The 14,582-nt window shown below is 53.7% G+C and overlaps 3 protein-coding genes and 1 non-coding gene across 4 annotated transcripts; 3 read left to right on the forward strand and 1 right to left on the reverse strand.

Moving 5' to 3' along the window:
* Positions 1 to 731: 731 nt before the first annotated feature.
* Positions 732 to 1,467, forward strand: CC1G_01526 (hypothetical protein; the record flags this gene model as incomplete). The annotated part of the gene is made up of 3 exons (XM_001833797.1): positions 732 to 784; positions 841 to 1,071; positions 1,167 to 1,467. The coding sequence occupies 3 exons, from the start codon at positions 732 to 734 to the stop codon at positions 1,465 to 1,467; spliced, it is 585 nt and encodes a 194-aa protein (XP_001833849.1).
* A 1,408-nt stretch (positions 1,468 to 2,875) lies between these two features.
* On the reverse strand, positions 2,876 to 4,605 carry CC1G_01527 (hypothetical protein; the record flags this gene model as incomplete). The annotated part of the gene is made up of 14 exons (XM_001833798.1): positions 2,876 to 2,929; positions 2,992 to 3,191; positions 3,246 to 3,331; positions 3,385 to 3,444; positions 3,510 to 3,610; positions 3,676 to 3,715; positions 3,777 to 3,792; positions 3,846 to 3,882; positions 3,941 to 3,978; positions 4,028 to 4,053; positions 4,109 to 4,162; positions 4,216 to 4,314; positions 4,363 to 4,455; positions 4,520 to 4,605. The coding sequence occupies 14 exons, from the start codon at positions 4,603 to 4,605 to the stop codon at positions 2,876 to 2,878; spliced, it is 990 nt and encodes a 329-aa protein (XP_001833850.1).
* A 2,396-nt stretch (positions 4,606 to 7,001) lies between these two features.
* CC1G_01528 (hypothetical protein) lies at positions 7,002 to 13,172 on the forward strand (the record flags this gene model as incomplete). The annotated part of the gene is made up of 4 exons (XM_001833799.1): positions 7,002 to 7,045; positions 7,143 to 9,133; positions 9,186 to 11,116; positions 11,172 to 13,172. The coding sequence occupies 4 exons, from the start codon at positions 7,002 to 7,004 to the stop codon at positions 13,170 to 13,172; spliced, it is 5,967 nt and encodes a 1,988-aa protein (XP_001833851.1).
* A 779-nt stretch (positions 13,173 to 13,951) lies between these two features.
* Positions 13,952 to 14,048, forward strand: CC1G_20185. The gene has a single exon. It is a non-coding gene; the product is annotated as a tRNA-Pro (tRNA).
* Positions 14,049 to 14,582: the final 534 nt, after the last annotated feature.

Below are 14,582 nucleotides of genomic sequence, written 5' to 3' on the forward strand. Positions count from 1 at the left end.
CAGGCCATGCATGAATGACAGATTCTTTACTCAAAAAGGCGTAATGGAAAGTCACAAGTCGGAGGTGGTCGGTAAAGGAGAATCAGGCAATTGATATAGAAGTTACTGCATAAGTATTGTCATCTACAATCATGAGCTGATAATGGCGAGTACCAGTTGATTGCGCCATATGTTCGAATGTCCAAAGCAAAGTCCAAGCCGGAAACGATGCGGAAAGTCTGATGTACAAAGGGAGTGCCCAAAGATCCGGGCGGGCGGTCAAAAACTCAATCAAGAACTTGGAACAGAGTTCTTTCGAAGTTTTCGCTTCCAAGGAGGGACTCCAGTTTGCGTCATAGAGTGAAGATAGCCTTATTTAAACAACGATATTTTGATGTTTGGCTGAAGGAATTCTGCGGGCCACCGTCGAGGAACCATCCAACGCGTTGATCGCACCGGATTCAGACCCGATCGCGATTCGATGCTTCGACTTTGATTGGCGCCCAAGGAGCATGATCCTCTATGCGCGCCTATGCAAGAACCACACCGTGACTCTGGTCCCTGCAGGGCAAAAGTCCGATTATCATTACGTCTTTACACCTAGTAGCAACCCGAGTCCAACCGGCTGGGATCACGTGTCCTCAGGTTCAGAACCAAAGGTGACGACCTCTAAGGTTGTCTTGTACTAGTTAAGTACTTAATAGTCAACTACGTATCGCAACAACCTGCGAAGAGCACCCTTCGCTCACACCATGGAAATCAAGTTAACACGAAAGAAATTCATATATCGCAAGTACCGCACAGAGTAAGTGAACCACGGCATACAGGCATAGCTCGTTAACTGGCGCCTTACATGTACAGATGTGACAAGGCGTATCCAGCGACGTTTGAACTGGGCGAGGAGGACAAGATGACAAGTCTGCGGCCGATTGTTGTACCAGGCTTAACCATCCCAGTTCCGCTTTACCACGCCGGCTTTCCCGTTTCCCGACAGTACATTTTCAAACGCCAGTTGCGTGAGGACGACAAGATTGAGGACTTCCAGGGGATTGTTAATCAAGCGACGGATAGGTGGCTAGCCCAGGGGAAACCGTGAGTGTTTTACCTATTCGATTGCCGGCGAATTCAGTGCTGAATACTGTTTGCTTTACTTTTGTCGTGACACACGCTGACTGCCCTACCCATAGGCGACCATTTTACTCCGCCCGCCTGTGCTTCCTGCCCACATGTGACTACTTGATTACGTTTGCCTCCTCCCTATCTGCACCTAGCGACTTGGAGATGTTTGTTAAACATCCACATGAGATCCTAGATCGCTACTTGGGGCTTATGAAATTCACCGAGGAAGAGAAGGAGTTTATTAAGACGAGGGGGCTGTTCAAGTGGTATAGGGACCTTTGCACGGGGGAGGAAGAGTCTCCGCTGCCTGAAGACGCTTGTCTGCGCACTGGATCACTCAATCCTGACGACCGGGACGAGTATGACTAGATATCCATGTACTTGACGTTACCAGCCGGGGTGCTCGACTTTCACTCACGTACTACACTAGTGGGCTGCGGGCCGTTAAACGGCATACAACCGAGGCCTGTTGGGACAAAATGCCCCAAAACCAACAAAAGAAAAATCCGCAACACCGAGAGTCGAACCCTCGACCTCACCGGACATCACGTGGCCTTAAGGTTGTCGAGAATGGCGCGAAACCCCGCGCAAAAGAACCCGAGTCCCAACAGGCCTCGGAATCTGATTCTCTGTTCGCGCGTTTTGGAGTTTGGCACCGCGTGAAGAACGCGAAAAAACATTTGCCGCAGAGCATCGTTGTTTAATGCATTGTTACTGATGAATAGGCGACGTCCTGATTGCGTTCGCCTCATCCGTGCCCGCACAAAGCGACTTTGAGATGCTTGCTAAACATCCGCATGAGATCCTCAATCGCTATCTGGAACTTATGAAGTTCATAGAGAAGGAGGAGCTTATTAAGGCGAAGGGGGCTGTTCAAGTGGTACAAGGACCTTGTCTCGGGGAAGGACTACCTTACCTGCCTGAAACCGCTTGTCTGCGCGCACTGGATCACTCAATCCTGACGACCGGGAAGAGCAGTCGTGTATGTACTTGACGTTACCAGCTGGGCGAGAACAAGGACGTACTGCACGCAGCACAGGTGAGTCGTGACAGGTGTTAGCGGATGGGAATACTTATATTCCGAATTATGGCATGGGCCGGTGGACTTCGCGCGATGGGCGCTGTACACGAACACCTGCTTGAGCTCCAGGCAGACACGCTGCCTCCGAATCAGACTTAATTGAGACTTCAAGTTTTCCATTGTTCGTCGGAAAAGGATACAGATCCGTGGGGGGACTGTTAAAGAAGACTTCAAAAGAACAATGGAGTTAAACCCGAGCGGTTTTCGCTTCATTTGGTCCAGTTCACGTCATAACAGTAAAGATATATAGCAACAACCTCAGTATTTTGATGTTTGCTTGAAGGAATTCTGCAGGCCACCGTTGAGGAAACGGAACTGCCATTGCGATTAGATGTTTTGACTTTGAATGGCGCCCGACAGAACCTCAGCGCTCAGCTTCGGTGCGCCTAACCACACCAATCAATTCCTGCAGGGCAAAAAGTCCGATTATGTGCCTACACCTAGTAGCGCTGCTAAAAGATAATAGAATACAGTAGTGATACAACATGTGCAGTGAGAACCGGTAATGCGAATTAAAAGTACAAATGATCGTAGTGCGTGGCTGGGACGTCGTGGTGCAGTGGATATATAGTCAAGGAAGGGGGGTATACTGATGAGTGATGAAGGAAATCGCCTGCGATAGGCTAGCTCAGATGCGGAAAGGCGAATGAGTGGAGGAATAGATAACGAATTCGAAGTGTAGTGGGGTGGTAAACCTTAGACAGCGATTCCAACCTTGGTTTCTTCTGAAGGTGAATAGACATGCCACTTCTATATTAATAGACGGACTGTCAGCTGCTGCAAGTACGGTTCACCTAAGGATGTCAACTCACGATAGGAGCTCGGATGGGCATCGGCTCTGAGATCTGAGGTACCGGGCTGAGAGGTGGAGGGCTCCAGAAGCTGGACGTGTATTTCTTCCTAAAAGTGGGCATGCTGGTCAAGTGGCTGTCTTTCTCGCTTGTAGGACTTGTGAGCTCGTTCTGAGTTCGCTCTCGGGCGTTTAGCATTGCGAGGAAGGAGCCGACGTAGACTGTAGCGGAGGTGAGCGTTAGAACGCCTGTAGATCAGGGAATATATAACGTACATTTCGTCAACAGGAACTCCAGACCGAGGAAAACGAAGGTGTTCGGAAGAAGGATGTAGCAGAACATCGTGGATAGGGAGCAGGCGCTACGACAGTGTCAATTGTGATGTGATGTGATGAGCAATACCAAAGGACGTACCTCGTCAAGAGACCAGAGCTCAAGGTGTACTGAGTGACCACCGAGATACGCGAGTTGAGGCTGTTGTAAGCGTAACTTGGATCAGCGTTCAAGAAATCATCCCTCAGTTAGAGGCACCGACTCACCGAGGTCCATTTCCAAGGCTCTTCCTCAGGTAGTAGCACATGGCAGCGGTGATAAAGAAGTCGATTGCTGTTGAAGTGCCGAGTCCCGCTGTGATGATCCACTGCAACCGTAACATTAGAGGTGAGCTTCTCCCTACTATTGGACCGGAAGGAAGCCCAGGCTTACCGCGATCCCATCCAATTCCGAGTACAGTTTCACAGTGAATCTGTTGGATTCGGGTGTATGTCAGAACCGATTTTGAGGAACAAACGTGGCTGTTTACGAACACTTTATAAGCAAGGACTAAAAATGAGATTAGAACCATTCGTGCTATTTGGAACTTGGGTGATACTTACCAATGCCTATTCCCGCAGCGCCTGCGACCACAAGTATCTGGATATTGGGAATGCCGTTAGATAGTGACTGGAATGACGAAAGGAAAGCTTCGCACCGTTATGTAGCCAAGGACACCACGATGGTAACCACTGACTGGAAGACGCTGAGAATGCGATAAACGAAGGACAAGGCTGCGACTTACGCTTCCAAACACGATGTGCGTAAAGTCTAGAGGCATCGATTAGTCGCTGCATTGGATGAACGCGTGATTTGGACGACTCACGAATGGACCATGACAATTATGATGACATTAATAGCGACTTGGAGTTGAATTGACCTTTTAGCCTCGTGTTAGTTTTAGTGCTGAGGTGTGTCGATGAAAGGGCACACCATTGAATCTTCATCAGGCCAAGACGATTGCCAAATCCCGTCACCGCGTACATATAGACCGAATGTATCGCCAATGCAAAGTGAAAAGCATCGAGCGTCCTAGAAGACATAAGCCCCGTGTTTCCGACAGCGAAACCAGTGACACACCATAGCACACCAACAGAAACTTTGTGCAACCGCGTATCATTGGGGTATGAGGTATAGTAGCGGACAAGCTGAAGGGTCGTGCCTCCAAACAAGCTTTTGACCCCAGGAACATATCAGCACGTGTATCAAACTCGACAGCCTGCAGGAAGGAACTTACAACCCCGCCCCTACCACGCCCAGAAAAGCAGCTCCGACAGTGTTGTCCAACGTCGGTTCCACTAGACTCTTGAGTGCTGGTGCCATGTCTGTCGCGTCGTCGAAGGGAACAAGAGGACGAGTGCGAGTTGGAGGGGAGGGGGGATGAAGGACGAGAGGAGAAAGCTAACGCTCGGAACTCGTTGAAGGCAAGGGAAGGAATGGAGCATCCTCAATCCGCGATTTATTGTCTTTTAAGTAGTCGTTCGGCTTCAACCCCACCCTAAACCACATCTCGGTGTTCGTGAAAGACAATACTCGATGAATTCAGGGAACCTACTCTATTTGGGGATAGGTGGCGTACGCGATAAGATGGCGCCGTTGGAACTTGGAAAACGAACATAGCCCCCGGTCCCCCAAGAGACCGCAAGGCATTCAGTTCGACGGCTGCTGTGGCGGTCCTTTGGACTCATTTCCCGGACGGTACCTAAGTATTCCAAAGTTTGTTGACAGGAACGCCGAAGTGGGAGATGAAAGTGCTTTCAAGGTAGTCAGTCAGCCGTGTTTGACAGAATCAATACTTTAAGCTCGTACTCACTCCAACCTATCCCAGGCCAGACCCGTTAATGTTATGGAGAGTCTTGAGCGAAGATTGTTACAGTGTGGTGACCAAAGTGAGCACGAGGCTTGGGGCGGGACTCCCTTACTACCTCCCGAGGGGCCCTTGCAGCAAAATGACGGTGAAAAGATAATGCCGCCCCATCCTTCGAGTGACCCATCACCGCAAAATCCCTGAAATCCGAATATTCGACGTCAATGGGAAGAAAAGCGGTGACGGAACTCGAGGTAACATTGCAGCCAGGGCGGCCACTGCCTTCGAGTCGTCGGTCGTAGCCGACGGCTCCGTAGACGAGACGGAGGCACGTTGCATTGGGCGTGGGCAGCCTCGTGCATGGTCAACGTCATAGCGGGAAGTCCCTGGACCTCCCGCTTCGAGAACAAGAACATACTGCGCAAATATGAACGGATGAGGATATATTCCGAATTACTTGGACTGTTGATTGTATAGCGGTGTTCCAGTCAACTTGGCCATTCGCGAAAGTGAGGTGGATGAGAGGGTGCACCGGGCGCTGTACTCGAGTGAATACTGACTTGAGAGCCGGATACACATGGTGCTTCAGGCTCTTTCGGATCCATGCCGCTTACCTTTTCCCATTGTTCTTCTGAAAAGGAATCATCAAACAATATGCTCTTAACGAGGCGGACATGTGAGGACTCGATGTACCGGCCGACCTGATCACGTCGTTCAGAGACCGTATCCTTTGACCAAAATAACTTCTTTGACTAGATAAATGGCTCGCCGTTAGTTACTATCTAGCCACCAGAATGCAGGATAACGTTTGGGACTTTACGATGTCGCTGTGGTTCGCGATAGACCTCTCGATTCATGCCAACATCCATCCCTTCACGGATGGTGGGCGCTGCTTGGGATGATTTCGTACCTTGATGTAGAGTCTGTTATTTACTTGGACAGGATGATAGCAAGAGATAAGCACCAAAAGATTACAAGGGAATCGAATCGATGTACATGGTTGCCGGTGTTGGTGAGAGAAAAGGAAGAGAGTTGGGGTTGAGCGCGTTCGGCCATATGTCCGTGATCGGATATCTCCCTGACTTGCACTTTGAAGTTCGAGTCTATCAGCCAACGTTTGTCAATGTGATTGCAGCAGGCTAATGGGTACATAGACTGAGGAACGGAAAACCAACGGCGTCAGGGTCGGTGTAGATTATCCGTTTGACCTCATTCCTCGGCGCCTGGTCGGTCTTTCAAGATGTAACCAGGGATGGAAAGCAAATGTTTCCGCGAGCCAGCTAATTTATGGATGGACTTTTATCCCAGCCCACTACGCTCTGTGGATCGATAGATTTCGAAAGCACAGAATTAGCAGTCGCGTAGGACGAGTCCTCGACGCGTCGTGGCCCCTATCGAGTGCGCGCACAGCCACACCGGAACGCGGGCGCGATCGAGCGAGGCCTAATTTGGAAGGAGGGCTATGGGGCAGGTTGAGTTTGGAAATCGGAGGTTTGCTTGCAACAGCGACGACTACGACGGGCGCCTATACTCCTTTTCCTTGCCACGCACAACGAAAACACCACGGGGATATTATAGGGAGGGCTGGACTCTATCTACAGGCAGCCACGTCCACAAGGCAACTAGGAGGCGAGAAACTCCTCGTTGGATCACTTTGACAAGGTTGGGACGCAACGCTGGGTTTTCGGACAACTCGACGACGCTAGGGGACCACGAAAGAACCACAAGGTTATCCAAAAACTAGTGAAACGTACCACCATAGGCTACGCTACCCGGACGACACGCTACGACTCTGTATCACCGACCAACGAATTCTATCACGAACAGTCTTCAGGAATTCTGGATATCCTGGACCACATCTGCGAACCCACAAAACTAAACTTGGGTAACGAATACTTGAAAGCAAGTCCAAATGGAACCCGGAGTCCTCTACGAAGATTTCGCTTCTAACCAAAGGTCCGTATTTATTCCCTGCTCTAATTGTTTAGCGCCAGCCTCTTGGGTTGACGAGATCAGACTCGAACCAACAAGCTTTGCTGATGCATCCTCATAGCTATCGACCACCGTCTCCTGACTCGTTCTACGCACAGAACGTTATCCAACACTACAACCGTTACGGTGGTGCAAAGGCCACCTCAGCGTCGAGCACAGCGCACCCACCGACACAGAGTGCCGCCTCGCAGTACCAGGCGCAGTTTCGAACGAGGGTGATATCCCCAACACACCGCGGTCCCTCGATAGCGCAGTCTTTGAGCCAGGCACAGAATGGCGTCGGCTTGGGGTTAGGCTTTCCATCCAAACGGCCCCAGGACTCGTCAACGCCAATTGACGCCGTTGGAAGCGGTGCGCAGCGTGGGGATGAAGTGAAGGAGAGGAGGGAAAGGAGGGAGAAGGATAGGGAGAAGAGAGATAGGGAGAAGGACAGGGACAAGAAGGAGAAGGAGAAGGACAGGGAGCGACGGCATCGTTCCAAAGACCGTTCGAGCACGCGAGACAAGGAGCGAGACAAGGACAAGAAGGAACGGAGGAAGGACAGGGAGAGGTCCACGACTCGAAACCGGTCGAAGGAACGCAAGGATCGCCATCGTTCGAAGGAGCGGAAGGATAGGTCAGACAAGAAAGACCGCTCCAAGTCCGACAGGAAGCACGAATCCACGAAGAAACCGCCAGCACCACCTCCGCCACCGCCAGAAGCGCCCGACACACCAATCACCGATAGCACGGGTTCAGAAGAATCAAGCTACGGTCAGCCCCTTCAGCGCCACCAGAACCACCCTTACTTCCACCACGGCTATTCTGAGCAATACGATCAGTCCCAATCCCACGACGACGTCCCGCCGCACGCTCGACCAGACCTCGGAAAGCTCTCACTAGGTTCTGGTCCTCTTCATCCAGGCCTTAACCCCAACTCGCCCCACAACTACCCAGAAGTCAACGGTGGTGCTCTGCAAACGCCCGATCAGCTCCCTCCATTACCCAATGGCGTAGACGCGGCACAGGACGGCGAGAAGACACCCACGAGCGCCTTGCCGCCTTCAGCTGCTGTGGGAATGAGTCAGACGCAGTACGAGTGGGAGCAGCAGCAAGAGCGTGAAGGGAGACACCTACGGGAACCAGCACAGATGAATCCCTCGTTCACAGCTTCGTTTGTTGGTTCTGGGGTAAATAGTGCAGCACATCCAGGTGACCAAACAGCCGACTCGTTTGGCAGCTTGGAGAGTTTGGGTATACCCCTAGGAGGACCGGTCGTCGTTGGAGGAGGAGGGGCTAATAGACCACACCTCACCGTGGATACGAGTGGTGCGACTGGAGGACCGCGAGGATCGAACGTAATGCCCAAGAATAGCATGGCCAGTTTCTACGTTGACTCTCCGGCCGACATGACAGGCGGGCCTGCAGATACGACGGCTCAATCACATCCCCACCACCCCTCGCACGAATCTTCACGCACACTTGCTTCGGAGAACCAGCCATCACGACTGGTCAACCAATCGCAGGAAAAGAATGGACGACCAGAACCACGGCGCCACCCTACCCTCCCCGAGTACGAGACGCTGTATCCCGAAGCGGCTGACTACTTTGGGGCTGCAGCAATCCCTTCTCAAGGTCCGAGTGAGAATGGGGATGGTATCAATGGCGGGCAGGCTTCGAATGGGGCAGCTGGTGTGGGTGGGTTCGTGACGGACATGAAAGCTGCGATTGGAGAAGGGGAGCCTAGCACCGCGACGAACGGCATGGCGCACGAAGGAACACCCCGACCTGTCTCCACACTGGACATCCCGCGCTCGAACCTCAATGTAGATGTCGAGTCGATGGGGAGGTATAACACGCCACTCGACCCACCGAATGCTGGGCAGTCTCCTCGCCCACCTGGGACTCCGGGATGGCCGTCTTCAAGGCTTTCGGCGTTGCTGAAGGTCCCGAGCGAGACGTTGGTGCAGTTGTTGGTTAGAGCGGAGGAGGAAGCCGAGGCTTACAAGCGGAACTACGAGGTCGTGGTGAGGAACGTCCAAGAGGGAGGGACAGCATCCGCTCAATCGCTGGGTACGTCTATCCATCCATTCTCATCCCCTACAGATGTACTAACTACATGCAGCCAAAGCACAGGAGAAGATCGACTCCCTCAAATCCCGACTCAAATCCAAAGAACGCGAGTACGAAGTCCGGCTGAAAGAAGCCGAACGACGCGCTGAGGAACGGTACATGCAACGGCTCAAAGACTACGAAAGACGGATATCCAGCCTCTCAGCACAGCACTCGGCCTCCCTCTCCTCCCTCACCTCCAAATACACATCCCAAATCGCCGCCCTCGAAAAAGCCAAGCGTGAACAAAGCCTCACTCTGTCGTCTAAAATCCTCGACCTGCAGAGCGAACTGAGCAAGCTAAACTCGACGCTGAGTTCGTACAATTTGAAGTTGGAGCATAAGGAGCGGGAAGTCGAAAGGGCGCGGGAGGTGGTGCGCAAGTTGGAGGAGGAGAAGGATGAGATGAGTCGGGAGGTGGTTAAGGCGAAGGGGCAGGTGCGGAGGGTGAGGGAGGAGGCGTTCGTGCGCGTGGCGATGGAAGAGGGAAGACGCGAAGGCTTTGAGGAAGGTGTACGCAAGGGTCGCGTCGGCATGGCGCTCGCCCGCGGTACCAGCCTACCAACCCCAGCCGCACCCCCAGCCGTCGAGGCCAGCGGAAGCAAAGACGGCGACAAGAAGAAGAGCGGCAGTGCCAGCGCGAGCGGGAGCAAATCCAGTAGCAAAGGAAAAGGAAAAGCCAAGGCGGCGGATATCGACTCGGAAACTGCGATCGAGCTGCTTGAGATTGAAAAGGCGGAGAAGGATCGACTTGCGGCGAGGATTAAGGATTTGGAGGAGTTGGTAAAGAGTTCGCACTCTCAATTGAGACAGCTCGAGTCGCAGAATACTAGCCTGATTGAAGCACAGCGGCAGACTGAGTATGAGGAGAGGAGGAGGTTGGAGGATATGGAGAGGAGAAACCAGGAGAGGCTGGATGATATCCAGAGGAGGAACGAGGAGAGGTTGATGCAGATGCAGCATATGAACGAGTTGAGGCTGGCCGAGTTGGAGAGAGGAAGAGCGAGTGAAGTTGGGAGTGTTGTTTCGAGGATGAGGGAACTGGAGGACGAGGTTGAGAGGGAGCGTGGAGAGCGGGAGCGGCTGCGTCGTCAAGAAGAGGACAGGCGACGCAGAGAGGAAGAGGAGAAACGCCGCAGGGACGAGGAGGAGAGGGAGAAAGAGCGAAAACGGGCCGAAGAGGTCGAGAGGCTAAAGAAGGAGCAGAAAGAACTCGAAGAACGACTGAAGAAGGAAAAAGAGGAGCGGGAGCGGGAAGAGCGAGAGAGGAAGGAGAGGGAAAAGAAAGAGAAGAAAGAAAGGGAGGAGAAAGAGAAGAAGGAGAAAGAAGAGAGGGAGAGGAAGAAGAAGGAACCTACCCTGCCCTACCTCGCTATGCCACCGCCGCCTCAGCCCCAGCCCCAGCCTCAGCCATTCCAAGGTGTTCCGCGACCACCATCCACGTCTGCTTCACGCCGCGACCACCGTCGACGCGACTCGGGCTCCGACACGAGCGAGATTCACGGATTCGATATCCTCACATTCCCTAGTGTACCCGACTACGTCAGTGGGGGATACCCTTCAAGCTCGTACACAGCTGCAACTGGCGCCCCAGTTGGCGCACCCGTCATCCCTGGCTTCCCCACCGTTTCGACAGGCTATACTGGATACCCCGGGGATGACCGCCGTGGTCTCAGTACCATTCACGAGAACCGGACCCCCAGTCCGCTTAATATCCGACCCTTCTCTGGGAGGGAGGCGTACATGGAGAATGGAGGCAGGAGAGAATGGATGGGGAACGCGCCACCGATCCAAAACGGTTCTGGGCCGTATGGTAACCCGACGGGGTCGTATACGGGTGGAGATGGGTTGCTGGTTCCCCCTCCCAATGGCGGCAATCCACAAGGGAGAGGGTTGAGACACGAGCACAGTTCGAGTACGGTGAACATCGATGTCGTTCCACCTGTGAGTGTTGCCTTGTTCTCGGTCCAAACTGACGCTAATGATTCGTTTGATATAGTCCCGACCCCCATCAAGCCTCCAGCACCATCCCTACACGCCTTCACATCCTCAGTACCTCTCGCCCAATGCCCAACCGGCACCACTCCCCGTTCCAGCACCTGCACCGCACGACCGCCGATCGCCCGATCCAAGTACTTATGTGCCCGTCATTCCAGCTGGCTTCCGCGGCGCCGTCCCTGCACCTACTGGGTCGCCATACGGACCGTACGACAACCCCACGATGCCCGTCGTGCCTCCGCCCCAACCTCGACCCCCCGGGTGGACCGATACACGACCGAACAGCCCCTACGACCAGTCCACCGGGCTACCCGTCGGGTTCCACCCGCAGAGTGTGACGCCCGCTCCGCCCAATGCGATGCCTGAGCCTAGTGTAGACGGGCTCCCAGTCGAGATACGGAAGAAGAAGAAGAAGGGGAGGGATGCGTATGGGAACCCTACTGCTGACCAGGTGGGGACGAGCAAGATGGGCCCCGCTGCGATGCGTATGCCTGAGCCGGCCAGTTCGATTGGGCCCGCCAATATGTCGATGCCTGCACCGAGCAGCGCGCTGGGTCCGGCGAGCATGGCGATGCCTGAGCCTGGTGTCCCCGTCGTCCCACCGCCTAGGCCGCCAACATCGAATTCGGCTGCGGGTGGTGGCACCAGTTCGAATGCGTGGACGCCGGCGTCGAAGGCGTTGGGGAGTGCGACGCCTGGAGGAACGATGGTGTCGATGCCGGAGCCGGGTGTGCCGAATATTGTGCCCAGTGCTGGGACGAGGACGCCCGCTGTGGGTGCTGCTACGCCGCTGGGAGGGAGTACGATGGGGCCTGGTAGTATGGCTATGCCTGAGCCTACCGTTGGAGGTGGTGCCGGTGCTGGAGCTGGCGGTTCGTCGCCTTACGTCGGAGCAACTGCGCAGATGCCTGAACCTACAGTTCCTAACATCGTCACCACGAAGAAGGGGAAGAAAGGGAGGAAGGCATCCATGGGAGGAGCAGGGGGAGCAGGAGGGTCGTCGATGGCGCCGAACGCGGGAAGCGGGATGCCAGATCCTGTCATTCCCTCCTTTGCACCTACGCCGAGCGCACCGAGTCCGAACCGACTACCGTCGTCGATGCCTGAACCTAGTGTTACGGACTATACGGGCGGAACTGGGATTACGAGGACGCCGAATCCTGGGCCCTCCCCTGCTTTGCCTGCGGCTAGTGCTGTTACGCCGCACCTTGCGACTGCGGCTATGCCTGAACCTGAGGTTGTGGATTTCACTGGTGGAGGTAGAGGAGGGAGTGGGAGTGGAGGTGGACCCTCCTCGATGCCGGAACCGACGGTTGTTGATTACACGGGTACGGGGAAGAAGAAAGGCAAGAAGTCCAAGTCGATGTCTGGGCCTGTCATACCCCCCGTTCAACCTGACGAAGAGGAAGAGGAGGAAGAAGAGGGGTTCATACCGCCGTTATCCGCTTTGTCGGCGTCGAACGAGTCTCAACGCGGTAACGAGAACAACGGGAATGGGAATGGGGGTGGAGGTGGGAAGGGTGGATGGGGCTGGGGAAGCTCGTGGGGCATCCCGAGCGTATTCGGGGGAGGGAACAGTAGTTCGTCGCCACAAACCGGTGGCGGCGGTGGTGCGGGTGCGGGTGAGGGTGGGATATTCGGAGGCGCGTCGACCTCGCCGCACGTAGGCGGTGGTGGCATGACGATGCCGTCGCCTCATATGGGGACTGGAGGGGGACTTGGGGGCCCAACGTTCGAGTGGGACACGGCGGGTGGGCAGGGCCCGCCTATGCCCGGGGGTGTCACGGCCTCGCCGCACATGGGGCCATACGGGAACCCTACTGCCACTGCGGCTACGGCGCCTGTTATCCCGCCGCCGGTTGACAATGGGGATGATGAGGATGCGATTGACCCGCAGACTGCGATGAATACTGCGATGAATTCGGCGAGTGAGTTCCTTGGTGTGCCCGGGTTTGTACCGGATACGGGGAAGAAGAAGAAGAAGAAGGGGAAGAAGGGGTAGGTGCGTGTGGGAGGTTGATGGGGAGGAGGGGTGTGGGAGGTGGGTGCTGGGGTCGGAAGGGATTTTCGAGTCGGTTTTGCGCAGTGGTGACGTTACGCCGTGGTCTTCTTGAACTTTTTACCTCTGATTCTTTCGGATTTGTCCACTTTCGCTTCCTTTCTTTTTTTTTTGAAGGGGTTTTTGTTCGTTTAGTTCTCTCTTCTTGTATTTCGGAAGTACCTTGGGGTTGTACAGTTCATTCTATTCCATTCTATTCTTCTCCTCACGATCAACTCACGATTATACCGTATACCTCTTCCTATGGTATCGATGAATTTGTATGCTTGTTCAACTTTTTTTCTAGTGCTCTTGCTTTCAGCTCGCTTTCGGCTTTCGATATTTCACGTTTTGGCTATGACTCTATGCTATGACTTACTGAACTATGTTCTCCCTCTTGTTCCTCGGCATGCGCACCCTCGTGTACACACGCGCCACTAGGTACCACTACTACTAACGCTCAATGGGATTATCTTGCTCTGGAATTATTGACCTCGTTGAGGACGACAGACGGACTGAACACACGGAGAACCAGACCCACCCGTTGGGCACCTACAGTATAGACAGCGGTGTGGGTGTACAATGGCTTCGAATTTGTTATGCAACAGCGGCTGCTGCACCACAGGTGACAGTGTAGAACAGTGTAGAACATGGCGGGGAAACCGGGGAGCCAACTTCCCAGTTACAAACCATGCACGCACCGACTAAGTACATTTTTCGAGACGCCAAGAAGCCCCTGTAGTGGCCTTATGGTCTAGTCGTATGATTCCTCGTTTGGGTTGACAATTATGTCTATGTCTCATATCGAGGAGGTCCTGGGTTCAATTCCCAGTGAGGCCCCTTTTTTGGTTTTTTGGTTTTTTCGAAGTTGCGTCCGTGGCAGAGATTCGGCTACGTTGCGAGATGAAGGGCGACGATGGAGTAGACGATGTTGTCTCAGGCTGGCACGAGGGTGTTTATGGGTGCTTAATTTTTTTAGTCTGGTCATTCATAGTCTGGTCATTCATAGTCTGGTCATTCATGAAGAAACTTTGCTCAATGTCGATTGCAGATGGACTCGGACTCGCAGTAAACGAAAGACATCGAAGCGGTGTCCCCCATTAGACTATGACTACGTACACAGGCCTGGTCATGGCGTTTCCCAATGCCACAACTTGATCGACGAATCTCGGGTGACGATTTTGCTAATACTATTTCGAGTCTCCCCTTGGTCGTTGCTGTCTTCCGAGCCTTCGTCTTCGTCGTCGTCGTCCACCCAGTGCCGTGAGCCAGAAACAGAAAGTAGTAGAGGTTGTAAGGGGTGGAAAGAGACTGAGCCGATTGCATCTTGATTTCCCAGTCAGTTTGGATAGTGATAGTGGTGAAGGTCAGTTG

Source organism: Coprinopsis cinerea (assembly GCF_000182895.1).
Source record: "Coprinopsis cinerea okayama7#130 chromosome 10 map unlocalized cont3.10, whole genome shotgun sequence".
NCBI lineage: Eukaryota > Fungi > Basidiomycota > Agaricomycetes > Agaricales > Psathyrellaceae > Coprinopsis > Coprinopsis cinerea.